Source organism: Panthera onca, chromosome F2 (genome assembly GCF_046562875.1).
Source record: "Panthera onca isolate mPanOnc1 chromosome F2, mPanOnc1 haplotype 2, whole genome shotgun sequence".
NCBI lineage: Eukaryota > Metazoa > Chordata > Mammalia > Carnivora > Felidae > Panthera > Panthera onca.
In genome coordinates this window covers 78849984-78877397 of record NC_138356.1, presented here as the reverse complement: position 1 = coordinate 78877397, position 27414 = coordinate 78849984, and the positions used below count along the sequence as shown (strand labels likewise).

Here is a 27414-nt window from a genome sequence, read left to right as displayed (position 1 = left end):
TAGAGCTTTCGTACTGCACAAAACATTGACTTTCAGGGATGGGGTCTGGGGATAGTGGCAATTTATTTGACTTTTCTGAATCGAGGGTCCCTCGTCTCTAAAAGAAGAACCATATGGCCTATTTCCCAAAGAGGATGTTGAGGATTAAACAGGGAGGCATTTACAGGGCATCAGGCGTGGTACCAGCTGGGTACAAGGAAGTGCTGGGTACCTCTAACTGTAAGTGGTCCTCCTAGTGGTTTCTCTGTTTGAATGAATAACAACTGTAGCAAAGGGTCAGTAGAAGAGTAAATGGCTTGAAGGAAAATAATGCCATTGGGCAAAGTGTTACTTAGGAAGGCCACCTGGAAGAGGTGATTTAAAAATTTTTTTTTCAACGTTTTTTATTTATTTTTGGGACAGAGAGAGACAGAGCATGAACGGGGGGAGGGGCAGTGAGAGAGGGAGACACAGAATCAGGAAAACAGGCTCCAGGCTCTGAGCCATCAGCCCAGAGCCTGACGCGGGGCTCGAACTCACGGACCGCGAGATCGTGACCTGGCTGAAGTCGGATGCTTAACCGACTGCGCCACCCAGGCGCCCCTGGAAGAGGTGATTTTAGTTGCATTGGAAAGTGAGGCAGGGATTTGCCAGGCATCCTGGGGGACAGGTTTTCTAGGCAGTGAGGTAGCCCATGAAAATCCAGGGACAGGCCTTATCCTGCTAGTAGCAGAGACTTCGTTAATTTGAGAAAGTTTAGGCCCTGCCCTCAACAGTCTGTAAACCCCTTGAGAGAACTGCCTTTTTGGTGGCTTCACAGAAACCCACATCCTTAGAGCAGCCCCTGGTAGGAACATACCCTCTAAGTAGTTGTTACATCGTGCGCTTAGCACACGGTGACGTGGAAGAAATGTAATTAAAACCGAAACAGAATCTCCTCCCAGTCCAGAAAACCTCTCCACGAAGGTGGAAGAGAAGGAAAACAGTCCTGTTACTGAGTAAACATGGCTGCAGAGGGTGAAGCACGTCAGGCAGAAATCTCCCTCTGTCCTGCAGCCAGGCAGCTGCACCTGCTGCGTGCAAGTCCTCAAGACCAACAATAACCGGGCCTCAAGTAAGAGGACTTCATAGCACCAGGTGTCACGTACGTTCATCCTAAATTTTCCTGGCAATTCGGTGATCGTCTGTGTTAGCTTTAAAGAAAGGAAAAACGGGCTGTCCGTCTTAATGACAGGAAGTGTTCTGCAACTGGGAGCAAGGTGCCTGACTTTTCATTTGGGCTCCCTTCCCCACAGAGGCTTCGAGACAGAGACCAAGGGGGGGGAGTGCTCTCTTTCTGGATGATTGATTACATTTCAAAGGGACGGTTGCCAGGTCCTTGAGAGAGACATTTCTGAATCCTAGATCTGGCAGGACTTATTTAGCTGTTAAAAGGATTTACATACATTTCAAAGAGAAAGAACCCCACAGTGACAAGTTTTCTGAAGTAAATGCTCTAAGAAAAAGGTTTGGGGAGAGAATCTCTTCCCTTCTGTTCATGGGGAGATTTAAGCCCTTACAATGACTCTGAATAAAGATCATCTAAGAGAACTGAGCTAGTAATGAACTAGCAATCTCCCTAGAATATAAAGTCCAGGTGGGCAGGGACTGTGTTGTTGTTTTATTGGTTGCTGTATCTCCAGTGCTTAGAAAGTTTCCTGGAGCATGATGAGTCAGACTTCTAGACTATAGATGCTATGTTCTTGACATTAGAAAACCCGTGGGACAAGGTGTCATGCCCAGGAAAATAGCCAGAAAAGTAACTTGGGCAGAGAGAGACAGTTTGAATACAGACAGATCTGCATTAGAGTCCCAATCTTGCCTTTCATTAGCTGTGTGACCTCAGGTGAATGACTTAAGCTCTCTGGTCTTCAGATTTTTTTTTAATCTATACACTCTGGTAATAACCCCCACCTCCTAGAGTAGTCTTACTGACCACGTTACATAACACAGGGGTGCCTGGGTGGCTCAGCCTGGGTGGCTCAGGTTGAGCGTCCTACTCTTGGTTTTGGCTCTCACGGTTCATGAGTTCAAGCCCTGCACCGGGCTCTGCGCTGACAGTGCGGAGCCTGCTTGGGATTTTCTCTTTCTCCCTCTCCCTCAGCCCCTCCCCACCTCATGCTGTCTCTGTCTTAAAATAAATTAAGAAACTTAAAAAAATAAATACCTAAATTAGATAACACAGACACGTTGAATATTTTTTGCATCAGCTCAGGATGTAAACAAACAAACCAACCAAAAATACACAAAATGGGATCTCATGTGGGAAGGGCCCGGCAGCATGCGGGGTGGGGGGGGGGGTTGGTGTAGGGGGAGGGGGGTGCGGGTAGAGGCTCGGTAAATGTCAGTCCTCTCTTCTGGAAGGAAGTGAGTCAGGGGTGGGGGTGGCTGTGTATGCTTTGATCCTTAGCTGCAGCGGAGAAGGAGACAAGGACAACTGTGGAGATCCTTGAGCTGCTGACATTTTCACTGCTGGGACTTGAAGCCCAGACTGAGGACTGGGATTTGAAAAGGAACCATTTACTTTTAAGGCAGTTGTCCTGAATGTCAGAGAAGCCGTGTGCTATTCCATCACTTTTCATTGAGGTTATAATACAGACAGTGTGCTGGCTTTATACACTTAAAAGCAGTAGAAATAATGACATGTAAAAATGACGGAACAATGCTCTTCCCCTTTGAACCTCTTTTCTTCTCGCCTGCACACTGGCCTTTGACGTTCTACAGGCATTCGTTCACCTAAGGCTCCCAACGCACCTCGGGCAGGCGGCCAGGGAGCATTACGAGGTAGTTACAGCCGTCGGTGAACTGCTGATGTGGGACACAGTGTGTCCACACGGCTGGACCCATGGTGAACTGGGGGACTCTGGACTTGGAAGGGCTCCCCTAGATTGATCTGCCCCCCCATCCTTTATTTACTGGATGTGCAAACCCAGAGCAAAGAGGGGACATGATCTGCTCAAGGATGCACAAACAAGATATGACAGGCCTGGAACCAGATCCAAGACTGACTTACTGTGAAAGACTTATTTTACTGCATAATGCCTTCTTTTAACAGAACTGACATGTTTTTGTTTCACGACGTTTTACCGAAATACATTTGTTACCACATTAAATGCAAAGCCAAAATATGTGACAGTTAAGAGAGATTAGAACTTTTGAGTGTTACTTCCAAGGTTAGTCTATGAAAAATATTTTTGCTGGGTTGCATATTGTGAGTGTCTTGACCACAGTGACGATGACAGTGGCGGTGATGATGGTGATGGTGACAGTGACAATAATGATGGTGAGGATAATGATAATGGTGATGGTGACAGTGACCATGGTGATGATGGTGATGGTGATACTGGTGATGCTGATGCTGATGATGACGGGAAAGATGACAGCTAACAATGAATTTATCACTAGCTCATGCACTGTGTAGATTTTAGGTCACTTAATGCTCACAGCAACCCCATGACAAAGGGGTTGTGTTAATATTATTTTAGGAATAAGGAGACAGACAATTGAAGCAGTTGCCTAATGATAGACTTACTAATGACAAAGCCAGAGTTCAAGTATAAAATAATCCAAAATACTAATTATACTAATATTTATTGAGCTCTTGCTGTGTTCTGAGCTCTATGCTGTACTTCCCAGGCGTCTGATTTTATTATCCCAACATTTCATGGGGTAGGCAATCAATATTTTCTCTATTTTATAGAGAAAAAAGACATCCTACAGTTTGGGGTTGAAGTGACCCACTCGAGGTTGCACAGGTAGCAAGGGGAGGAGCAAGGAGGGAACATATGGGCACAGCCATCTCCCCCAGACTGTGGACACTGCTGCCCTGTCCACCTTCTCAGCTCCCCCTCCTCCCCACCCTACACCTGCTCTGCAGGGCCCCCAGACCCTGCTGATTCTGCCTCTCCCCTCCGACATCCTCACACCCCAGTTTCCTCCTGACCTCCCCTCCTCTCTTCATGCTGGCCCTTCCAACCACCCCACACTGGGTCAGGGAGCCCTCTGGAAACCGAGGATAGTCACGGCTCCTTCTAATGGTTTCCGGTGCCTGCAGCTCCATCCAGGTTCGAGGGGTAAACATACAGGGCTCTCGGTAACCCCCACCAGCACCCCACAACCCCATTAAGGCATTCCACCATCGGTTCCTCAACCAGACTCCCTTAACTTCTCTCTGTGGATACCCTGCCTGGCCTACAGCTCAGACTTAGTAAGAGTTGATGAAGAAAGAGTACATGAATGAATGAATGAATGAATGGGTGAACGAATGCATGCGAGCTTTTTTCTTTCGCAATGTAGTTCTAGCAGAATTTCCTGTAATTTTCTTTCTTTTTTCTTTTTCTCCCAAGGGAAGTAAAGGAGAGCGTGGTGCAGCTGGGGAAGCTGGACAGAAAGGTGACCAGGTAAGAACTTACTTTATAATGAACCTGGAGAGGTATCACTGTTCTTCCTAGATAAATTTCATTCTGCCGTTTCTGACATCACTGCTTGGATCTTCCTTGCCTGCAGCAGGATTTTTTTAAACCACATTTTCATGGTTTCCAAATTGATTCCTCTGGTTCATGGTGATATTCCCCTTCCCCAATTATCTGAAGATATTGCCTTTTCTGGTTTCATTTGGTTTTACTGAACCCTCTTACCTTTAGAGCTTTTTGTTTACTGAAATGGTAGTCACCCATTACAACATGCCCCCTTCTTTCCTCCCACCCCCATCATTCCTCAGGTGCCTCTTGTGTAACTCACGGTGCTAGTTGAAATCCTCCCCGGATGCCCCTCTGCACTCAGTGCCCAGCCAGCCCCGCTGGACCACGTGTCCGAGTGCATTGTAAGGTAGCACCCGTGACAACAGAAACCCCTCTTTCTGCGGATTCAAACACGGCAGCCCCGTCATCTTTTATCCAGGGTCACCGATTCTGCAGTCCCAGCTCCCCAGCCTCCAGCAGCCTTTCTGCCATTTAAGCTGGCTACCTTCTCCTGCTTTGCTTCTGTCACTCTTCCCTTCTCCTTTTCCTCTCTTGCCCCTGTGCTCCCCCCATCACTCCTCTGTGCATCTCTCCATCGGTCCTCCTTGTCAACCAGCTGCATGCCGGACACAGCCCCAGGCTCTGAGATGCATGGTGCGTAAGGACAAATCCCTGACCTCACAGGGCTTTCTGTTCAGTGAGAAGGTGAGGCAGGTGAGCAGGTACTCCAGAGGCAGTGAGGTAAGAGCTAGCTATGCTCAAGGTCTGAATGACGTACTTAGCTAAAATTCCATCTGTATTTGGAAAAACAAAACGTGTCCAGATTACTCTTGCCATAGTGAATTTTCCTTTTTTTTTTTTTAATATGAAATTTATTGTCAAATTGGTTTCCATACAACAGCCAGTGCTCCTTCCAACGGCTGCCCTCCTCAATGCCCATCACCCTCCCTCCCCTCCCTCCCACCCCCCATCAACCCTCAGTTTATTCTCAGTTTTTAAGAGTCTCTTATGGTTTGGCTCTCTCCCTCTCTAACTTTTTTTTTTTCCTCAAATATAGTACATTCTATCCTGTTACAGCTTGTGTTTTCCAGCAGCAGGAGATAGAGGTGGAGGGCAGGGAAGTCTCTTCCATGGTGGTTTGTGGTTTATTTGATCCTATAAAACGTTGTCTTACTAAAACTAAATGTTACACACAGTACGCTCTAGCTTGCTTAGCTCCTGCTTTAACACACATGGACTCCTCTCTGCCCGGAGATGTGAATCCCTTTCCTAAAGTAACTGCAACGTTATTATAGTGTAGATGCCATACCGGAACAGAAACCGGAACAGCTTCCATTTGGGAGCATATGTTGCATGTGCATATGCATTTACTTGTTTCCAGATTGTTATCATGGGGTGTCTCAAGCCTACACAAATTGTTAGAAACCATAGTAAGAAGACCCCCCACCCTTAGACCTACCACCCAGCCACAGGATGTTGTAGCCATTATAGCCGCTTCTGTTTTCACCTGTGTCTTCAGCCACACCATCTTCCTTCACATTATTGTGAAGCAGATCCGCTTTCAGGGTAGGTTTGGTTTTGTAAATATTGTTAGATACTTCCTCAACCTCTGGAAATACCAAAAATATATTAAAAAAAAAATAAGGTCTTTCTGTTGCCAGCGTCTTTATCCCAAATTGTTATCGGAATGAGAAGCTAGAGTCTGGATTGTCATCTGATGTTTGGTGGCTGCCAGAGTGAAGAGCTTCTTAGGAGTCGTTGTTAAGAACTGCCTCTTGGGTTTCCCTAGGGTCATCCTGGAGTTCCTGGTTTCATGGGACCCCCCGGGAACCCTGGGCCACGGGTAAGTGATGATTTTGAATCCCCTCCTCTTTTGGCTTTGACGTTTTTTTTTTTAATTTTTTTTTAACGTTTTATTTATTTCTGAGACAGACAGAGACAGAGCATGAACGGAGGAGGGTCAGAGAGAGAGGGAGACACAGAATCTGAAGCAGGCTCCAGGCTCTGAGCTGTCAGCACAGAGCCTGACGTGGGGCTCAAACTCGTGGACTGCGAGATCATGACCTGAGCCGAAGTCGGACGCTTAACTGACTGAGCCACCCAGGCGCCCCTGGCTTTGACATTTGAACGCATTTCCATACTCCCTGGAGATGGGGTCACGTTGGACATTGCTCTTACTTTGAGGACTAGGCTGACACCTGAATGGTGTCTCAGGCTGACCGGAGAGCGTGGGTCCCTGAGGCATCTGGGGTTGAGGACCAAGTGATATGAGTAGCACCAATGGGCAGTGAGGCTAGGGTGCTTGTAAGGGCCAGGAGGGTGTTGGCAGGGATGGGCAGGCTTGGTTAATTCTTAATCTGTATCTAGCTTGGGCAAGGGAGGCCTGAGATCACTGCAAAGTTAGGATCTTAAGTAAAAGATGTAGAAACAGATTCCCCTGTTCCATAGGAACCTGTCCCACGGCAAGAGACTCTGGGAATCACAGTGTCTGTATAAGCACAGATTTTCCTGGGTTTACTAGAGTCAATAATAATAACAACTAATAATTAGTATTATTCAGTATGACCGTTTTCTTTAAAAAAAATTTTTTTTAATGTTTATTCATTTTTGAGAGAGAGACAGAGACAGAATGTGAGCAGGGGAGGGGCAGAGAGAGGGAGACACAGAATCTGAAGCAGGCTCCAGGCTCTGAGCTGTCAGCACAGAGCCCAACATGGGGCTTAAAGCCATGGGCTGTGAAATCATGACCTGAGCCGAAGTCAGACACTTAACCGACTGAGACACCCAGGCGACCCAAATTAGGTTGTTTTAAATGCATTTTTTTTCAATAAAATCATGAGAGCATGAAACCACATCTTTCACTTCAGAATCAACTTTTCCAGCAAACTCATAGAAAGTAAATTAGCTACAAAAGTATTCAAGCTTTCCCAGTTTACTAGAGAGCCTACCTTAAATCTCTGATACTCGGCTTACTTCCCACCTGCCCCCTGCCCAGGGTAGGTGCCGTTACCATCCTTTTCAGTTTCTCAGACTTAATGCCTCACTGCTGCCTCTCTGCAGTGAGCACGTGAATGACCTTGCAGGGGATCTCTGAGTTTACTATCATTGAAGTTCACAAAATTCTGCATTTTCTTCAGATGAATAATTTCACTTAAGAGATCCCTTTGCATCGTGTTTGAATATGTTATTGGATTTTGTGGCATCTGGCAGTCAGGCACAAGAATTAAAAATGATCAAGGTAGCAATGTCATAGGTAATGGGGAGAGACATTGGCATTGAATTGAGGAGGGACATTTGAGAAGGAAATAATTTTATATTACACTTCCCATATCATAAAGGCTGTACCTTCCCTGTGTAACCTAATAGCTGAGAGGGCCCCAGAGTAAGTGCTGAGGGAAAGCCCCACTCCCACCCCACCCTGGTCATTCAAAGCCTATAACACGTCTCCCCCCCCCACCCCCCTTGCAAATGAAACCATGTGCTCCTCCCACTGGAAATTGTTCTTTGACAACTCTAGGAAAGGGCTCCTGGCTTATCATTCTCATGCAAGATGATGCATCTGAGATTCAGAAACAGCCACCATCAGAGGGTGGCTGAGTCAGCTAAGCATCTGACTTTAGGTCAGGTCATGATCTCACGGTTTGTGGGTTCGAGCCCTGCGTCAGGCTCTGTGCTGATGTCTCAGAGCCTGTAGCCTGCTTTGGATTCTGCGTCTCCCTCTCTCTCTGCCCCACTCCCACTCACGCTCTGTCTCTCAAAAAGAAACATTAAAAAAAATGTTCAGAGACAGTCACAATCAGACGGCAGCTGGTCTGCCTCCAACTGACCGATGTGTTCTTCAGTTCACTCGGTGGATGTTTCCTGAGCATCTACTTTGTGCTGTGCCCTGGACTGTTAATCACCTTTGGGAGTGGATCCTGGTGAGCTGCCCATTTGGGGTCAGTGCCCAGTCATTCTGTAGCAACTCGAGAGCAGGAAACCCTCCTGGTCATTGTATTGTTTCTTCGAGTGCTTATATGTCAGACCCTGGAACCAGGGATGTGGAAACCAAACAGACAAGGCTCCTCAGAGTTTACTTCCTGGTGCTCAGTTGGCCTACTTTCAGATGAAACCCTTAACCCCAACTGCCATATGGAACTTAATTCCAACTTAGCTAGGTTCCAGAGTAGAGGATGCTAGAAGTTTTTGTCAAAATGATACGGAAGAATCCTGATTTGTAGTAGAAACTCCATTGTTCTATTAGGTTTCGACTAGACGTGTCATTTCCCTGTAGCGTCCCAGCCAGAGAACCACGAACCTTAGGCTCTTTGTTCAAATATTATCAATATCCCTTTATTTCGTGAACATATACTGGGTCCTTACCTGGTGGAAGAGGTGGGGAAAAATCTGACTGCGTCTTGTCCCCGGGAATTTGTCTGACATGGGAAACAACACCTATCTTCTGCAGCTGTACCAGACTTCCTTGAGGCCCACCATGTAGCTGTTTCTGTAGCGCTAGAATTTGGCCAGGACTTGGTATGATATGGGCTTCCTACAAGTTTATGTAAAAAAAAAAACACTAAAGATCGCTGGAAAGGTATCAGTAAGACTGCAAGAGCTTGTGTGTTTGTCCTCCCGTATTTAGTTAGTATCCGCCATGTTCCTGGTCGTGGGCTGGCCAGTAGACGTACCGCTGTCATCTGTGCTTATGATAACGGAGAGCCCTTTATGGAGAGCCTTAGTACGTGCCGATGCTGACTAACTCCTGATATGTATTAACTTTGTCAATTCTCTCAACAACTCAGCTGAAACAGGAGCTGTTTTTCTCCAGTTTACAGAGGAACTGATAGGCACAGAGGAGTAGAGTAATGTGGAGAGCCAGGACATGGACCCAGGGACGCTGGTGCTGAGAGGGTGCACCCCAACTGATACCTTCTATTCTGTGCTAAGCACACTGCAAGCACTGCCTCATTTCCTGCTCCCCTCCTCACAGCCCGGACAATAATATCACTTCTACCCTTTCACTGACAAGGAAGCTGAAGATGGGAATCGTATACCCCTTGACCAAAGCTAGAAAGAAGCAGTGTATTCGTTAGTCTAAACAATCTGTCCCCTTGGACCATCTGGGGGGCTCAGTTGGTTGAGCTTCCAACTCTTGGTTTCAGCTCAGGTCATGATCCCAGGGTCATGGGATCACTCCCCGTGTTGGGCTGCACACTGAGCATGGGGCCTGCTTGGGATTCTCTCTCTCTCCCGCTCTGTCCCTCTCCCCTGTGAGTTCTCTCTCTCAAAATAAATAAATAAAAATTAAAAAAAAAAAAAAAAGAATCTGTGTCTCATCTGCCAGCCAGCCCAGATTTCATTCATTCATTCATTCATTCATTCATTCAAGAAATATTGAGTGCCCGCTATCTCTGAGGCAATGTTTTAGTTCCCAGTAAAGGAAATCATCAACAAACACTAGGGTGGCAGATGGCGATAAAGGCTATGGAGGAAAATGAAGGTGTTAGGAGGGGCAGGCGCTTTGGAGTTTGGATTTGGGAGGTGGATAATTTCTCACTGAGCCGGGATGAGGACGAGGGCAGGCTGTGCGCTCTGAGCCTTGGGGGACTGGATTTCACGCAGGGGGAGCAGCAGGGGAGGGAGCTGAGCGGACTCACCCTGCTGCACTCACTTACGTGCGTAGAACTCCTCTTTCATGGTTCCATGCACTTCTCATCTCTGGGTTGGCACAACCAAAAACACCCTCCTTATTAGCCTCGAAGATAAATCCACTTGTTCCTTCTTGCCTTCTGTCCCCAAATGTCCCCTGATGTTAGCCGGAGGCGTCCACTCTGAAGTGAGACAGTTTGCTGTTGCCGGGGAGGCCGGCTGGCTGGCGACTACTCTGGTCCTTCCTGCCCCACGGCTGCTGTTCCCCTGACATCTTTGTGTTCCCAGAGACCAGACCAGCGTGCTGGGGGAGGTGGAGGCTCCCAGGAGCACCTGTGGTTCTGGCAGCCAGGGAGGGGCTCGGGACCCACCCTCTGTGCACTGCTTCGTGCACAAAGAGGCACCAACCATCTCTGTTGAGATCTTCACAGCAAACTGACTCCCTGCTCTGTCGTCCTTAGGGAGCGGATGGCGTTGCTGGGGCCGCTGGACCTCCAGGGATCCAAGGGCCGCCGGTAAGTTCCTCAGCAGACCGGACCTGCCCTGAGTCTGTTTGGGCTTCCCAGAACCCAGGTGTTCACAGGCCTGGTCCTGGTCCTCCCTCTGCCTCCGTGGCTCCTCATGCTGAGTATTCACAGTCTTGCAATGAAATTGTGGGGGAGGGGAGTTGTTTGCTTCCCATTGGGACCGTGGTTTCTTGCCTCTGACATAAACGTTTTGGAGCACTTGGGTGGTTCAGTTGGCTAAGCGTCCAACTTCAGCTCAGGTCATGATCTTGAGGTTCATGGGTTCAAGTCCCGCGTCGGACTCTGTGCTGACAGCTCAGAGCCTGGAGCCTACTTCGGATTCTGTGTCTCCCTCTCTCTCTGCCCCTTCCCCTGTTCATGCTCTGTTCTCAAAAATAAGTAGAAAAACGTTAAAAAAATTTAAGAAATAGAATAATAAAATTAAAGTGAAATAAAATAAAAAAATAAAATAAAATAGGTTTGGATGAATGGCCTGGCAATCCAGGATTCCAGAGTCTGGTTTACAACCAGCTCACACAGGCCCTGTGGGTGTGGTTCTCTTCTGAACAGGCACTGGGGAGGGTAAAGGCTTGAGCCAACCCGCCCTGAGGCTACGGTATATTTCAGGAGGCACGTTGGACAGGAGTAGCTCCTGTTATCCAACCGCCCCAAAGAGGAGCGAGAAGTCAGAGAGGGGAGTCACACAGGACTCTGCCTGGCATCCCAAGCTGGCTCGCAGGCAGGTCAGCCCTCCCCTGGCATCTCTGGGCTCTGATGCCAGGAGCTCTTGAGGGATCAGTTAGGACAGCTCGTCCTAACCCCCTGCTGGGAGGAGGAGGGCAAAGCCCAGTGGGTTTGGGTTACTAGTCCAAGGACACACAGGTAATTAATGTCCAAGTTGGGAGTTAAGTCACTTTGGAAACTCCCGATTCAGTGTCCTTCTGCCATTCGACTCTGACCCGCTGTGGGGGATGGCCGGGCTGGGGGCTGCGGGGGTGTTGGGATCCAAAACTAACAGCCGCATAGATCGGCTTTTGTTCACCATCTGGCCAGTCCTCTTGAAGCTGCCCCCCTAGAAGTCCCAGGTGGAAGGGAATATAAAACCTACCGCAGGCAGCTTTGCACCGATTCTCGGACACCAAAAGATCTCCCCGACAAACACAGACTGTTTGCCCCAGGAGAGGAAGATACAGCCCAGATGTGAATCTCACCTACCTCGGAGCTAAACTGTATTGAGTAAGACATCGATTCTGCCATGGGACCCTGTGGCAAGCGATGGCTGTGCTTGAAGCTGCCTGGGGTCCCGATATTTCACCGTATACATCAAACCAGAGTATGCTCTGAGTTTTCTTAGCATAAACAATGAGTATTGGTAGGTTAAAAAAAAAATTTAAAAAGCTAAATGGGACATAATAAAAAAAGATACAAACTGAAAATATTTCCATTATATTTTGAAATGAAACATATAAACCATTTGCCAATCTTTTTGACGTAGAAGGAAGGCCTTACTTCGATTTTGGGTCCCCTAGTGGAGTCTCTTGTCGTTATTCTTGTAAAAAGAACATCTACCCACTTACTGTTTGCTGCTTCTTGAAAAAGTGGTTTGAGAATGTAACACCACCTGTGAAGCAATTTGAATGCAGAATCCTAGATCGTTAGGGTATTTTTTTTCCTAATCTTTTATAGCTATCTCGTTACAGCCATCTAGATAGTGAGTCATCTTTGTAAAATAAAGTCTTAACTTAAAGATCATTCTTTTTCTTTTTCCACCTACATTTAGTTGGGTTACCTAATGAATAATTATGTAATTTCCAGGGTGCCTGGGTGGCTCAGTGGGTTAACTGTTTGACTTTGGCTCAGGTCATGATCTTGCAGTTCACAAATTCGAGCCCCGCGTCGGGCTCCATGCTGAGCGTGGAGCCTGCTTAAGATTCTTTCCTGGGGCACCTGGGTGGCTCAGTCGGTTAAGTGTCCGACTTCGGCTCGGGCCATCATCTCGTGGTTCATGAGTTCGAGCCCTGCGTCAGTCTCTGTGTGGACAACTCAGAGCCTGGAGGCTGCTTCAGATTCTGTGTCTCCCTCTCTCTCTGCTCCTCCCCCACTCAAGCTCGCTCTCTCTCTCACTTGAAAATAAATAAAAAAGCATTACAAAACTGTGTAATTTCCACAGCAAAGCACAGCTTGCACAATACAAACAGGATTAGGACCAAGCTGACCTCTTGTGTATCTTCAGCTCACATCATGGGGTTAAAAAAGCCCGAAATAGTAAATATTTTAGTCTTCGTGGGCCACGTGGTCTCTGTCGCAAATATTCAGCACCGCTGTGATAAGATGAAGTCGTCATGCACAGTAGGTCAACGAAAAGGTTCCACTGTGTGCTGATACAACTTTATTTGCAAAAGCAGCGAGGGCTGGAGTTTTGCTAATTCCAGTAGTGGCTCCCTACTAGGGTCTTTGGAAAAACAGACTTTCAGGAAGGAATCCAGTGAGCTCCATTATCAGTATTTAAAAATCCCTAATGATGCTGAGTCTTTGTTCCAAGTTGACAAAAAAAAAAAATCCACTTTGTTTATAAAATCTGTATAAATCTGAATTAAATATCAAAATATCTTCGCCTTTGGTTTTCGTCCAAGAAGCTAACATCACAAGCCTTAAGGATACCTCATTTTGTGTGGCAGGTGGATTAGAATGTAAAACCTGACATCAGCATTTTACCACTTCAAAAGAAACAGTGGCCGGAGATTATAAAGGCGTTGGGGCCTCTTAATTAGAGACACAGGTGACAGAAGAACACTCATCCAGATAGAAATGATAGCATTGATGACTTCATCTGATTGAGAAGCTGTGTTTGGCAGTGATGTGTGTCTGGCGAATAAAATGGAAAATGAAGTATGAATTAAGGCAATTTGGTAAACACAGTCTTTCAAAACACCAGCTATAAACTTGGTAGGAAGTTTAGGAGCCTCCAGACGAGGGGATGGTGACACCAAACCATCTGTTTAGCCCCAGGCCGGCTTTTTGCTTGTGTTGGATCCCGTGTGCCCAACAAGGTCAAGAGCTGTGGTCAGGAGCTGTGGTGCTGCGTGGTGAGGGTTTGGCCCTCAGGCAGTGTTGAAGATAAAGTACAGAGCTGGGGTTGGACCCAAGTCTTGTGGACCCCAAGCATCTTCTGCCCACCAGGCATTTCCATCTTCAGTCCCCCTGAGTCCATGTAACGTGCTGGAAAGCTTCCCTGTGTGCACATGCACCTGCCGTGATGTGCTCTGCCCAGGGCGCCTCCCTGCTGTGGGGCAGGCAATGCCTGGCAAGCACTTCGCTTCTCACCGAAGACGCCTGCCAGCCCGTGAGGGCAGTTCTGTGTGAGATCGTTTCCTTCCAGAAAAGCCAGTCTGAGAGATCTAATGGTGTTTTTGTGTCTTGCATCCTTCAGGGGAAAGAAGGTCCTCCTGGCCCCGAAGGCCCATCTGGGTTACCCGGAATCCCGGTAAGTGAGATTAAACACACACACACACACACACACACACACACACACACACACACACAATGAGACCAAAAAACCAAAAACCTGGTTTCTCTGCTACAAAAATGAGCAAACCAAAACATACTGCACCACTGTTTAGGTAAGACATGGTCACTGGGGGAGTTTCGAGTATTACAGAAAATGAGAAGGAGAATCACTAACCAAAGCCAAGTAAGTACATTTTTGGTGGGGTCAGTCTTAACCTCATTCTTCTATGCAGTATGCACTGTTGTTGTTGATTTGTGTAGATGATGTTTTTATCTCTCTCCACACACGCATACGTGTGTATCCACGGTTAAGATCTCTGTCTCACACACACACACACACGCGCGCACAACTGTGATAATGAACTATTTATGATAAAATAAACACTTCTTATTTTCTACACTGGTATTAACTGTTCATACACTCATTAAATTTTATATACACTCTACCCAACGCATGTACCATAATATATATGATCATTCCTCTGTTGCCTCATAAATCTTATCGTTATTTTTTTTTAAACTATATTAAGCTATTTTGCATGCAGGGCACTTTTCTACCTAATGGCCCTCAAAAGTGAGGTTCACTTGTCAGGTGTAATAATATCTGAGGTTCTTTATTTTTTTTAATATTTATTTTTGAGAGAGAGAGACAGAGTGAGTGGGGGAGGGCAGAGAGAGAGGGAGACAGAATCCAAAGCAGGCTCCAGGCTCTAAGCTATCAGCACAGAGCCTGACGCGGGGCTCGAACCCACAAGCCTTGAGATCAGGACCTGAGCCAAAGTCAGACGCTTAACCAACTGAGCCACCCAGGCGCCCCTGAGGGTCTTGATACACACTGCCAAATTACTTTCTATGAATACTGTTCTGGACTTTTAAATTTAATATACTTCTCAATAGGGTTGAGCTCTCTAGTTAGTTAGTAAGGCTGGTCCAGAGAGATCATATGCTGCCTCCTCCATTGAGAACGCATCCCTGTGGAGTTGGTGGTCTGGCCCGTGCCTGCTGCTGGGGCCTCTACTGGCCACAGCCCCCGACCCCAGCCCTGCATACTGTATTGTTTTATTGCAGCCACACTGGCTTCCTTTTGGTTCGTAGAATGTTCTGCATCCTCTTTTCCAGACCACAGGGCCTTTGCCCATGCATTTCTGTCTACCCACAATGCCTCTTCCTTACCTCTTGCACCAGCTGCTTTTGCCTTTGCTCTTTTGCATCCCATCTCAGGCATCACCCCCTGGAAGTTTTCTCTGCACCCCCTAGGCTGGGGCAGTCTCTCCTAGTCTCTTTTCCTTTCCTTGTGAGGGACTATCTCAGCAGTAATCACATCTTTATTTGTATAATGGTTTCATTAGTGACCCCTTACTCCAATGTTCATTAACTTATTTGCTCATTCGGCAGAGTCTACTTAGGCACCCACTGTTTGCTAGATATGGAAATCTAACAGAAAAGTCCCTGCTAATCATGGGGTTTTGCTCTAGGCTGTGGGTTCTAGAAGACCAGGCTTTGGCTTCCCACACATAGTGAACACCCAGCAAATACTACTTAAAGAAACACATGGATGAATGAACTGCTCTCTCAGAGCCCTCCCTCCTCAAGTATCTGAGAAGTGACTCCACTGGTCAAAGACACATTTCCCAGGCACCACTGTCAGCTCTCCCTGCAGCCATGTGACCCTGGGGTTAAGTAACGTGTGCAGGGCACACAGATCTTAAAAGATGTGCTGGGTTGAGAAACCCCTGTTGGTCTACACTGCGGCCCTGCAGCCTAGCCTGTCCTGGCAGCTGGAAGGTACTGACCGATTCAATTCTAGCAATGGTGAAGCTAAGGAGAGAAAATCCTGGTCTGGCTTTTGTGCCAAGCCCTTATCACCACAGCCCTAGCATACTGGAGGAGAGAGGCATGGCTTCCGGTGTTGACTTCACCATTTTCTTAATAATGTCCCCTTAGCCCCTCCACCCTGTCGTCCCTTCCAGGGGAGGGTCCTGTCTCTCAGACATAAGCCAAGCCTGGGCACATGCTATCCCTGCAGCCTCGGGAATGGCTTCCTCTCTCTCACCCCATCCCCCACCCCAGCCACTCTGAATGCCTTTGCCTCTTCTGTATCATTCCTGTGTCAGAAACACTTCCTCTCCCTCTGCCTGGAGGATAAGTATCATCGTAGCTTCGGGGCACCTGGCTGGCTCAGTCAGTTAGGCGTCCGACTCTTGATTTCATCTCAGGTCATGATCTCATGGTTCATGAGTTCGAGCCCCGCGTCGGGCTCTCTGCTGACAACCGGGAGCCTGCTTGGGATTCTTTCTCCCTCTCTCTCTCTGTCTGCCTGTCCCCTGCTCGCGCTCTCTCTCTCTCCAAATAAACATTAAAACAAACAAAAAAAGAATCCTCATAGCTTTCATGTGCACGGTGCACACCCCCTGATGGGCTCTGTGCAAAGAGCTTTCCGCATGTTATAACATATGTACCCTTTGCCCGTGGGCCCTCTCAGCAGCTCATGCTGAGGTCTGGACTGGACGTCCTTTTCTCTGGGAGGCGCCCTGAGCCTCCCCAGGGGCTTCGGTAGAAATCTGAGCAGTGCTCCAGGAGCACTCAGCCCCCTACGCCATCACAACACAGATGCAGCCACACACATCCATCCATCTCTGTCCCCAGCACAGCGCCAAGTAGTGCTTCCTAGATCTGGGCTGACCTAGGCCAGAATTCAAGGAACAAGACAGACCCAGCCATGGTCCCCGCCAGTATGTGGCCCGGGGTCTCGTGGAGAAGCCAAACAGAAGAGGATGAAACCATTGACACAGAGCATGCTGTGCTATGTGGTAGGTAGAGGGGGGCCCAGGGGCCCATAGTGGACACCCAAGCCAGACCTGGAGGGATGTCTGTGGAGGGGACACTCGAGGCGAGTGTTCAAGGTCAAGTAGTCAAGGCTGAGAAGGACGAGAGGGGTCAGGAAGAAGGTAGAAGGAGGAACGTATAAGAGACATGGATGTATTTACGTACAGGAACTGGCTAGAAGAAATATTAAGTGTTAGGGGCACCTGGGGGGCTCAGTCGGTTAAGCGTCCGACTTCGGCTCAGGTCATGATCTCACAGTTCATGGGTTTGAGCCCGTGTCAGGCTCTTTGCTGACAGCTGGGAGCCTGAAGCCTGCTTCGGATTCTGCATCTCCCTCTCTCTCTGCCCCTCCCCTGTTGCTCTCTCTCTCTAAAAAATAAACACATTTTTTTAAAAAGAAAGACTAAGTGTTAGGAAGTGGCTTCTGCTTCTGGCCAGGGCCATGGGGGGCGCACTGTGACTTTGCTAACACTCACTGGGCACCAACGGTCGCTTCTGGGAAGGAGAGCCACAAACCTCACCATTTATTAGGCACCCCTCTGTGCCAGAAAGACCCTTCGTATTCCTCCCCCTGCAGTCGGGGAGCATCTCTTTAATTTACTGAAGGTGCAGAAGCAGGTTCGGAGACATTAACGGGCCGCTCAGCAGGTCTGTCTGAGGCAGCTTCTCTCTCTCGGAAAGCCACCTTTCCTTCTCAGACGATCCGTGGGCCACACACAGCCCTCCTCTGCATTTCCCCATGTGGCACTCGTGCTGCTCCCACACATCGTGCCTTTGCCCCCGGGGGGTCCTCGGGGTCTCCAGCCAGAGTCTACAGGTCTCCTGCCTGGCCGCGCTTCCTCCTGTGATTGGCTTCCTCTCCCACGCACGTGTCTCTTGACCTCCCCCCTGCTGCTGCATGCATGGAGAAAAGTGCTTTCTGGAAAACTCTTGATTGAAAAGAGGACCAGTACGGCCCGGCTTGCACAGCAGCACTGCTGGTTTCCCTGGTTAACCTGGTTATGCCAGGAGCAGCATTCGGAAAGGGTTACAGGTGTCGGTTGAGCATTGCACCAGCGCCCTGGATGGCCATAAAACTTAGATTCCAGTCCACGGTGGCTTCCCAAGGTACCAGGCCACTGATGGCTTCCCCTGCTGCCAGGCCACTGATGTTGAAGGCACTGATGAGGAACAATGCCCGGTGTCCTGAATGCCTACAGCAGCAGAGACAGCCCCAGTGCGGGGGCCACCTGTCGATGCTGGGTTAGTTCTGCCTCATGGGCAGGAGCTTCCGTTCTGACCACCTGGTAACTCTGTGGAGCACACTTGCCATCTCTTTTTAGGAGCAGGGCACTGAGGGGCTGAGGATATCGATAATTTGCCCAAGACCAGGTGCCTAGTAGTGCAAGAAGGATTCAGACCTTGCCTGGGTTGACTCAGTTTCCCCTCTGCCCTGCTGCCTGGTTGCTTTCCTTCCCCAGACCCCCACGCTCACCCCCAGTCCAGGTGGTCCAGGATTGGAACCTAAGTCTGTGTGATGTCGTCGTCATTGTACAGAATTCTCTTTCCCGTTTGCAGAGACTTGAACAACGGTCTCTTAGGGAAACCTCAGGCTTCTAGTGACCTCCTTAGGGCAAGGAGGCTGGCCATGGGGAGGGAATCCCAGCTGGATCTCACGGAGAGAAACGCCAAGTGTTCACAGCTGTTCGTAACCCACACGTAATCTGTGTTGGCTCCCTGAGTCCCCGTGTGTCCCGTGCTGCCCTGTATCTGTCCAGTGTCCCCAGTGTCTCCATCAGAAGCTGCATCCTTGCCCACTCCTTGCTGCATTCAATCCCGGAGGCCCAGACATGACGCTGTGGTGTCCCAAGGTTGTCTTCATGACATGCCTAGTAGGGGCTTCTGCAGATCAACAGAACCAAGAATGATGCTATTGCAAGTTTTTGCCTTTCCGCTCTGTGCCAGGCGCTGTGGATGGGAGATCCCAGGCAGAATTGTGGTGTTGGGAAGAAACCAGGAGGTCAAACCAGTTCTGTCTGTTCAAGTGGCCCCTTAGCTGTTCAGTGTGGCTGTAGCCCAGCACTAGGCGTGTGTCCCGAACGCAGCCTGTGTCTTCCCTCCCGGAACCTCCAATAGCAATTTGATTTCTCTTGCAGGGAGAAGAAGGCAAAGAGGGCAGAGGTGGAAAACCAGGTCCCCCCGGGGAGCCGGTAAGGGACTCTCAATTTTTTACCATTTTATGCACCAAATTAGTAATGTCTCCGTTAACAGCTGCTCTTTGTGGATGAGCTACTGTGACACAGGTGCAGCCAGAGTCACTTTCTCTGTGTTACTTCATTTACTTCTCCTGACAACCTTACAGGGTGAATGCTGCTGTCCCCATTTTATAGCTGAGAAAATGGAGTCTCAGGGAGGTCCAGCGATAGGCCCAAAGTCATATGATGGGCTGGTGATAGAATCAGAACTTGAGCCTGGGACTTCGGCCTGGCCTCCGCATTTTTTTTTTTTTTTTACTGCCCCCTTCAGCCTCAGTCCTGTTGACACGGGAGGGGAGCTGGGGCAGGTAGACGCCGGCTGGAGTAGAAGCCTGATACCCTGGAAGCCTGTAGAAGCCTGATACCCTGGAAGCCTGTAGAAGCCTGATACCCTGGAAGCCTGTTATCCCCACCGAAAACCTGAGCGTTCTGGCCAGCTCCAGGTGAAGGGAGTTCGCCCTTTCTTCAGCTTTGGCCTAGAGTTGCAGGTTTTGTTTTTTCCCCTTTTCTTTTTCTCTGACGTCACCTGCCCAGGACACACAGTGAAACAGACCGAGTGCTTGGGAGGGAGTCTCTGTGCCCCAGCGGCAGTTGGTTGGAACAAAAAGTGGGCAGGGGGTTCTGCCGACCCGTATCTGTGGCCTCACTGTGGTTCTGCACAGTTGCCTGCTTCTCTTGGCCGTGGGTCAGGGCCCGTGGGGCCAGCACGTTTGTCTCCCCAGATCCCTTCCGTGGCCTCAGTACTGAGGGGGAGCTGGGAGGTGGTGTCTGGGCCTCAAGACCCAGCCCTCCACACGCCCACCCATGGCAGAGCGTCAATGATGGCGTGCCCCTGCTAGTATATTACGCAGCCCCGAGGAAGGTGTTCTCCATACACTGATGTGAGCCTTCTCCAAGACGCGTGGCAACTTGGCCAGAATCGCTGGAGAACCAAGCGAGGTGAGACATCAGCCATCGGCGGAAGGCACCAGCTCATCTCACTGGTAATGACGTCGGGACGTGACTCTTCCCCAGCCGCCCTGGTTTTAAGTCCTGCTGAGGTCAGAGCTGCAGAACCCTTAGAGCCACCAAGGGGGATTACACAGAAGTTTCTACAGCAAGGTTTCCAATTCCATTTAATTTGGTCATAAGCTGTTACGACTTCTGCATCTTACACGAGTTGCGGGAAGCACCTTCTTCATCATTTTTCACTGCTTGCCGGATGCCGGAACCAGAATTCACTGCTGAGAGGAAAAGAAAGCGCTTGGGGCAGCAAGCACTGTAAACAAAAGGCCCCTGCCAAGCCGCCGAAGCCGCCGAAGGCTGATGCCCAGCAGAGCAGCCCGTGGAGGGCACGTGGCAGTTAGCGGGCTGAGACTGTGGGAGGGGAGAGAGAATGGAGACCGTCACTATGTGCCCGGCTCGCGCTGCGGCACAGATGCTTTGTTACCTTTTCCACTGTGACCCCCAGAAGATCCCCATGGGGTGTGGCATTATTATTGCCCTAGATGAGGAAACTAAGGCACAGAGAGGTTAAGCAGGGTGGCCAAGGTCACACGGCTGGTAAATGAAGCTTCTGGGACTCACCCTCCAGAGGCTGACTCCCGAGTTCAGTGCTGCGGGACAGAAAGTCAACTTTTTTTCTTTTAATGTTTATTTATTTTTGAGAAAGAGACAGAGAATGACGGGGAAGAGGGGCAGAGAGAGAGGGAGACACAGAATCAGAAGCAGGCTCCAGGCTCTGAGCTGTCAGCACAGAGCCCAATGCGGGGCTTGAACCCATGAGCTGTGAGATCATGACCTGAGCCGAAGTCGGACGCTCAACCGACTGAGCCACCCAGGTGCCCCAGAAAGTCAACTTTTCTGCAGGTATGTTATTCTGAGAGTTGTCAGGCCTCGGTCTGCATCCAGTGTGTTTGTGGATTGCCTCTTCCAGTTAGGCCTGTGTCAGGCCTTGGGCCTAGACCAGTACGAGGCCAAGTCTGTTCTGGGCACGCGGTGGGTAAGTCAGTACGTGAGGAGGCAGGGAGTGGGGGCTTAGCAACTCCCACCTGGGAGCCTTCCAGAGTGTGCCAGGCGCTCGCTCCGGAATCTCAGTGTGTGGCCCTTGTGACGTCTTCTCTCTCTGAACTGCCTGAGAAATTGGCCTGGGAATGAGCGGCACAGGATCCCATAAAAGCAGATCCAGAGACAAGGATTTACGGCAGGCGGGGCGTTTGGGAAGTGCTCCCAGGAAACACCGAGGGCATGAGGAAATGAGACTGGGAAAGATCCCCACGGGGAAAGCCACTGACATCAGGCTAGGGAGTGAGCCCCTCCAGGGGTCAGCCAGGCCAGTGTCACTGGAGACCCTCTGAGAATTTGTGAGGAGCTCACTTGGAATCCGTGCCCCCAGCCCTGCCAGCCAGTCCATCCATCCGTCTGTCGATTTCAAGCCTTTTTAAATAGAGGATTGCTCCCGGAGGCATTAACGAACACATTAACTTCCACACCTCAGTGTCGGGCACCCCCGAAGGCCGTTCTGCACACAGCTCTCAGCCTGAGCAGGGACTGCTTACCGATGATGGGCCCCCCCTTCAGGGAGCCAAGCGGATGTGGTTGGAAAGCAGCAGCATTTGCTACACTCGGTGTATTTTTTCAAGTTCCTATGTGTTAGGGACATGGATGGACAGATAGACAGATAGTAGATAGACAGATGGGTAGATGATGGATGGATAGATATGTAGATAGATGGATAGATTGGTTAGATAGCTTATGTTCTTATATGTTAGGGACATGGATGGACAGACAGATGGCAGATAGACAGATGGATAGATGATGGATGGATAGATACGTAGCTAGGCAGCTTTTTGAGTTGCCTGTTGTGTCATCTTTATTAGGAGGTATTTGAGCGATAATTACAGCGTATAATGATGTACAGAGACTCTGGAGCCAAAATACCTGGATTAGAACCCCAGCTGTGTGAGCTTGAACAGATCACTTAACCTCTCTGTGCCTCGGTGTTTGGGCCGATGGAAAGCGATCATGCTTCCCTCAACGGGTTGCAGTGAGGCCTCACTGCCAGAACACGTGAGGCACTCAGTTTGTGTCTGGTACATGGAAGGCCCCCAGGAGTTGCTGACTGTTATGCTCGGACCAGTGATGGCCATGTCACCTGAGGGCAGCAGGTGTGGGAGCCAGGCTAGGACCGTGTACCCGTGGTCATAAAGCCCTGGGGAGGGGGAGGGGGGTTGTGCTGAGTTTGCAACTGAGAACAGGTCCAGGGAAGGGAAGATCGAGATCACACGGCTGGACTCGAATCAGTCACACAAACCTGCCCCACCCCCTCCTCTCCGCAATTTTCCCTCCAAATCCACAGATGCGCCTCACTCTCCTTCCCCACTAATGGGCCCCATCGGATCCTCAAGGTCTCCAGGCTGTGAAAAGGAGGGGAATGTGGGAGAAGGGCATCTCCTCCTGTCTCAGCGAAGGCGGGATCCGATGCTGCCCCACCCCCCATCAGTGGGATGTGCCCTTTCACCGGCTCCCTGGACTCCACGCACCCCACCCCAACCACGTCACCTGGACTTCAGCTCCCAGTCTCTCGTTGGCTGTTATTTGTGGCTAGTTGTGCCCAGGGCAATGCCAGGCTGCTGGTGGTGAAGAGTTTGAATGGCCCGGGTGTCCCCACAACTTCTTGTAGTAAAGAGAAGCTGGGCCAGGGAAAAGGAGGGGTGAATGGCAGACCTTCCTGTCCGAGGCAGCTGCCGGCTGAGATGAGCAGCCTTCGGGGATGTCGCACGCAGCGGGGATTCAGTCTGGCTTTGCCATTGATGAGCTCAGTAAAGCTATGGCTTCTCTGAGCCTCAGTGTCCCCAAGTGTGACGTGCAGCAGTTGGTAGCTGCCTTGAAGCGGTTCTGTGAGTGAGCACAGAGTCATTGAGAACCCGGGTGTCTGCAGCGTTTTGCATCCAGAGCGGAGCACTTTTGAGAACGACCAGGGGCCACTAGGAACAGTGGCTTCAGACATGACACCCTGTGTAACCAGCACAGTCCAGGGAAAACCCAGGAGCGTGTAGCCTGGACACATGGGGGGGATTGGTACGGACTGAGGTGGAATACCGTGCCGGGAAGGAGGGTTGGCAGGGGTGAGAGACTGGCCGCTGGAAACCTAACGCCGTGAAGCCCAGGTGGCCCGGAGGGAAGATCCTTATCGTGGTGTCCCCAGGCTCTTCTTTTCTTTACTCTCAGGGCAAAACTGGAGACCCGGGTCTACCAGGACCAGAGGGAGCCCGCGGCCTGCCCGTAAGTGCCCCTGTGTGTGTGTGCGCGTGTGTGTGCATGTGTGTGTGCATGCGTGCACGTGCATGCTTGCTGTCCATAGTACAATGCAGCCTCAGCCGCCCGGCTCCTGTGCTGAGCCCGCCCACTCTGGATTCCCAGAAGTACCTCTCTTCCGAGGCCCTGGTGCTCCTACGTAATAAATTCAGTTCTTTCATGTATGCATGGCTGTAGGATCATATTTTCAAAACGACAACCATTGTTGCCATGTTGTTCTAAGTTTTCTTTGTTCTTAACCCGTTTACGATCATTTTAATGGGATTTCTCTGGATGATAGAACCTAAAAAGGAGTCTTAATTTTAATTTTGAACACTTTCCATGGCTAAAGGTTTTTTCCCCAATTACGAAAGTAACCCATTCTCCTTGTGTGACAATGACAATGATGGTACTAATACAAAAAGAATAAGAAAAATAACGTGTTAGAGAGTAAGATAGAGTTACTTGTAATTCTACGACACAGAGGTAAAGCTGTGTTCACATTTTTGTACATTCTTTCCAGATCTTGGGGATGTAGGTATGAATTCTGTATGAATTCTGACTTTTATTTTAAGTATGAATTCTGACGTTTATATTTATATATCAATCTATATCTAGCTGTCAAGCTATTATACACGTAAACATACATAGATAATTTTTCTATAAAAATGAACTCTGTATTTGGGGGTTATTTTTTTTGGCTAAATGTTTCACTTCTTCATAATTTCAAAATTGTTTACACAATTCCATAAATTTATTTTTAGGAAAAAAACATTATTTTTAATAAAATTCCTAAAATCCAATTATCTGGCAAGAAGTAAGAGATCAAAATGCTGCTTCTATTTCCTTAATGTGTTTTTCTGTTAAAATCAATAACTCACCTGGCTAGTATTCAATAAGAAGGAACTGGAACACAAAAAGCAATTTCCTTTTTCCTAAATCTCCTTGCTTTTCACCTGATTGTCCTTTAGGAGAACAAAATCTAAGGATGGGGAATATTACTTCCTATGGTGGAATTAAAACACAGAATTAGTGTTGGCTTTTTTTTTTAAAGGTGGTTCCTGGCTTATTGGAGGAGAAGGTCTTCCTTTTAGCCAAGGGGATCCATTTGCTGGGACCCGTGTTGGGGCAAGACGCATTTCTCAGTTGAGACTTGCAAGGAATCCTACCTCACTGTAGGCACAGGGGTTAGAGACCCATGTTCTCTGGCTGGCACAGCATAAGTCAGAGAGCAAGGCTTTGAAGAACCACACGGCCTCTAAGATGGACAAATGTGGGTTCAGCTTTCACCTTGTCACTTACTAACTTTCATCAGGAGACCTCTCTGGACTTCTGTGTCTTCTTTTATGAAATGGAGATCAGAATATCTCCCAGTTCTGTAGGGTGGTTGTGAGCATGTAATGAAGCGCGTGAAATTCCCAGCCGCGTGCCTGGCCCCGCGGTGAGGCTCCCTCCATTGATTTTGTCCATGATTATATGGGAAGAGAGCGTACCAGGGGCCCCAGCTCTGGGATGGCTGGATTTGGGATTCTAGTGTCTTCGAGGAAGGTGCTGGGGCCCAGGCAGGCCCTGACCCTCTCCAGGGAAAGAGAACTGGCCTGTGTTGAACAGCAGAGAACACTTGCTTATCTCTTAGGCGGTGCTGGCAGCAACTCGGCCAAAGTGAGTTCTATCGCCATTTTACAGACGTGGAAACTGAGTCCCACTGAAGAGAAGTAGAGTAGCCGAGACCCCCGGCTCCCAAGTGGTTCTATTCCATGGTTCTATTCCAGACCTGATTCCAAAGTCGGCCTTAAGGGTCCATGAAGCCCCTTTCCATAGATTAATTCTGCAAAGCTATCTATGCCTGGCAGGTGTTTTCAGTCTTCTCATTTTGTAGGTGATGTTAGGACTCCCGAGGGCTGAGCTGACTTCTCCGAGGTACAGTGGTTGATCTGAGCCAGCTTCCTTTTCGTCCTCTGCCTCAGTCACTGACGCTTCCTGGCTGGTCACCGAGTGACGGCCCGGCTCTGGTGGTGGCACCTCGTCTAATCCTCACCACAACCCCACAGACAGGGGTCACCTCCCCAGGGATAGCCGAGGCCCCTCAGGCTCAGAGGGGGAGCCACGTGGCCAGTGGCTCAGCAGGGATGTGAAACCCACCTGGCCAGGCTCCCGGCCCCTGCGTCCCCTGCATCTCCTGGAGCCTGAGAGCTTGCACCTGTCCCCACACCACCTGCTGCTCCAGAAGCCTTTCCCAGAGACCCCCTCCCAGAGGCAGGTGAGGTCACACATTCTTACCACCCAAATCTGGAGAAGCAGGGTAAAGAACACGTTCCCAGGGTAACAGCCACCACATCGGAGAGGCCTCTAGGTGGTCTCTCTTTTCGGACGGCCAGGCCCTGTGGTGGCCTTCTCCCCAGCCAGGTCTTCATTCGCTTTTTGGAACCAGGAGGTAAAATCAGGGCATAAGGTGAGAGGAGAGCGTGGTGGGGTCAGCCAGGAGACATTGGCCTTGGCTCTGGATGGCCTGGTTTGGCCACAAACTGCTGCCTCCCGGAGCTGAGGGTGACAGTGGGGAGGGCGTGCTCTGCAGTCAGACAGACCTGGGCTTGGGTCATGGCTCTCCCGCTTCCACCTGTGACGGACAGGCCTGAGCCTGCTGCTTCTTACGTAAAACGGGGGAAAGACGAGCCATCTCCCAGGCCTGCCATTACACTGCAGTGACAGGATGTGGCAGGGGCTCCATGGGGAGGGATTTCCTCCCTCTTCTCCTCTGCTACCGTCTGAGCTGTGTGCACGGGCTCTGCTCACACAGGTCCGTCGCTCTGTGCCAGCCGCCGGCTGGGGACCGGCTGGCCGGGGGCACTGGGTGCTGCAGGGGCTCAGAGCGGTGCTCTGGCCAGGATGCCCGGTGACAAAGGTACGAGGAGGGCCTCGGAGAGTGAGCGCGTGAGGACTGAGGGAGACGGGGCTGGAGACAGGAGGCTGGTAGGGAGGAGGCCTCCAGCCAGGAGGAATGTCCCGATGAGGAAGGGATCCGCTGGGAAGAGAGGACATGTGTGCCCGGGCCTGGAGCGGGAAGGGAGTGCCTAGTGTGCAGCCTGCAGAGGACACAGAGCCTGGGACGTGGCACGGTGAGGTGGCCAGGTGGGCAGGCGCCCTTCAGGCGGGGACCGTGCCACTGGGTGTCAGCAGGTAGGGAAAGCTCCCCAAGACCAGAGCTGGTGAGACGCCAACCCAGCGGTCAGGAGAGTGTGCAGAGCAGGGACAGCGGGAGGGCCTCGGGTCTGGGCAGACCGGGATCTGAATCGGATTATTTTCTGATCCTGGGACTCTGGGCAGGTGTTTTCTCTCTCGAGCCTCGGCGTCCTCACGCGTGAAATGGGGTTGTTACACAACAGGCTGGTCTGGCTGTTAGAAATGATGGTGTCAGCCCTGCTAACGGCTTCCGCTTTGCTCGCAGGGCTTGACGCTCTGTAGTGGTGCGTCAGGTGATCTCTGTGCAGGGAGAGCCCAGCGCTGTGGCCCAGGACAAGGCTGTTGCGGGGGGCTGGCCACAGCTGCAGGAACGAGGGAGGTGCCCCGAGATCCACCTGTAGAGTGAAGGCAGGGAAACACGTACCCCAGGGGCCAGGCACTGGGGGTGCAAGCCAGACGGGGGAACATCAGGACGATGACGCTCAGGAGGACATGGGGCGACACCCTGACTCGCTGGAGCATTTGTAGGAACAAGCCTTGCAGCTCTCGTCATGGTGCAGAGTCACCCCGTCACCCAGCATCAAGGGCCTAGCCTCTGCCTGGGGTCTAGAGTGTGAGGCGTCAGGTGAACCACGGCGAGAGGGGGCGCACCTGTCACCCCAGGTGCCTGCCCCTTCTCGCCTGTTCAGCCTGCCCTTTGGTGGACTAATTCCTCTTTCTTCCAGGGCTTCAAGGGACACACAGGCGACTCTGGTGCACCGGGTCCCCGGGTAAGTG

The 27414-nt window shown here is 50.1% G+C and overlaps 1 protein-coding gene and 1 non-coding gene across 2 annotated transcripts in view; one reads left to right on the top strand and one right to left on the bottom strand.

Moving 5' to 3' along the window:
* Positions 1–27414, top strand: part of COL22A1 (collagen type XXII alpha 1 chain) — a 259389-nt gene that overhangs the window by 205608 nt on the left and 26367 nt on the right. Inside the window, exons 47-53 of the mRNA XM_078441921.2 lie at positions 4365–4418; positions 6268–6321; positions 10571–10624; positions 14046–14099; positions 19084–19137; positions 23392–23445; positions 27363–27407. Of these exons, the coding sequence (XP_078298047.2) occupies positions 4365–4418; positions 6268–6321; positions 10571–10624; positions 14046–14099; positions 19084–19137; positions 23392–23445; positions 27363–27407 (369 nt within the window). The remainder of the gene's footprint in view (positions 1–4364; positions 4419–6267; positions 6322–10570; positions 10625–14045; positions 14100–19083; positions 19138–23391; positions 23446–27362; positions 27408–27414) is intronic.
* Positions 14850–14934, bottom strand: TRNAQ-UUG (transfer RNA glutamine (anticodon UUG)). The gene has a single exon. It is a non-coding gene; the product is annotated as a tRNA-Gln (tRNA).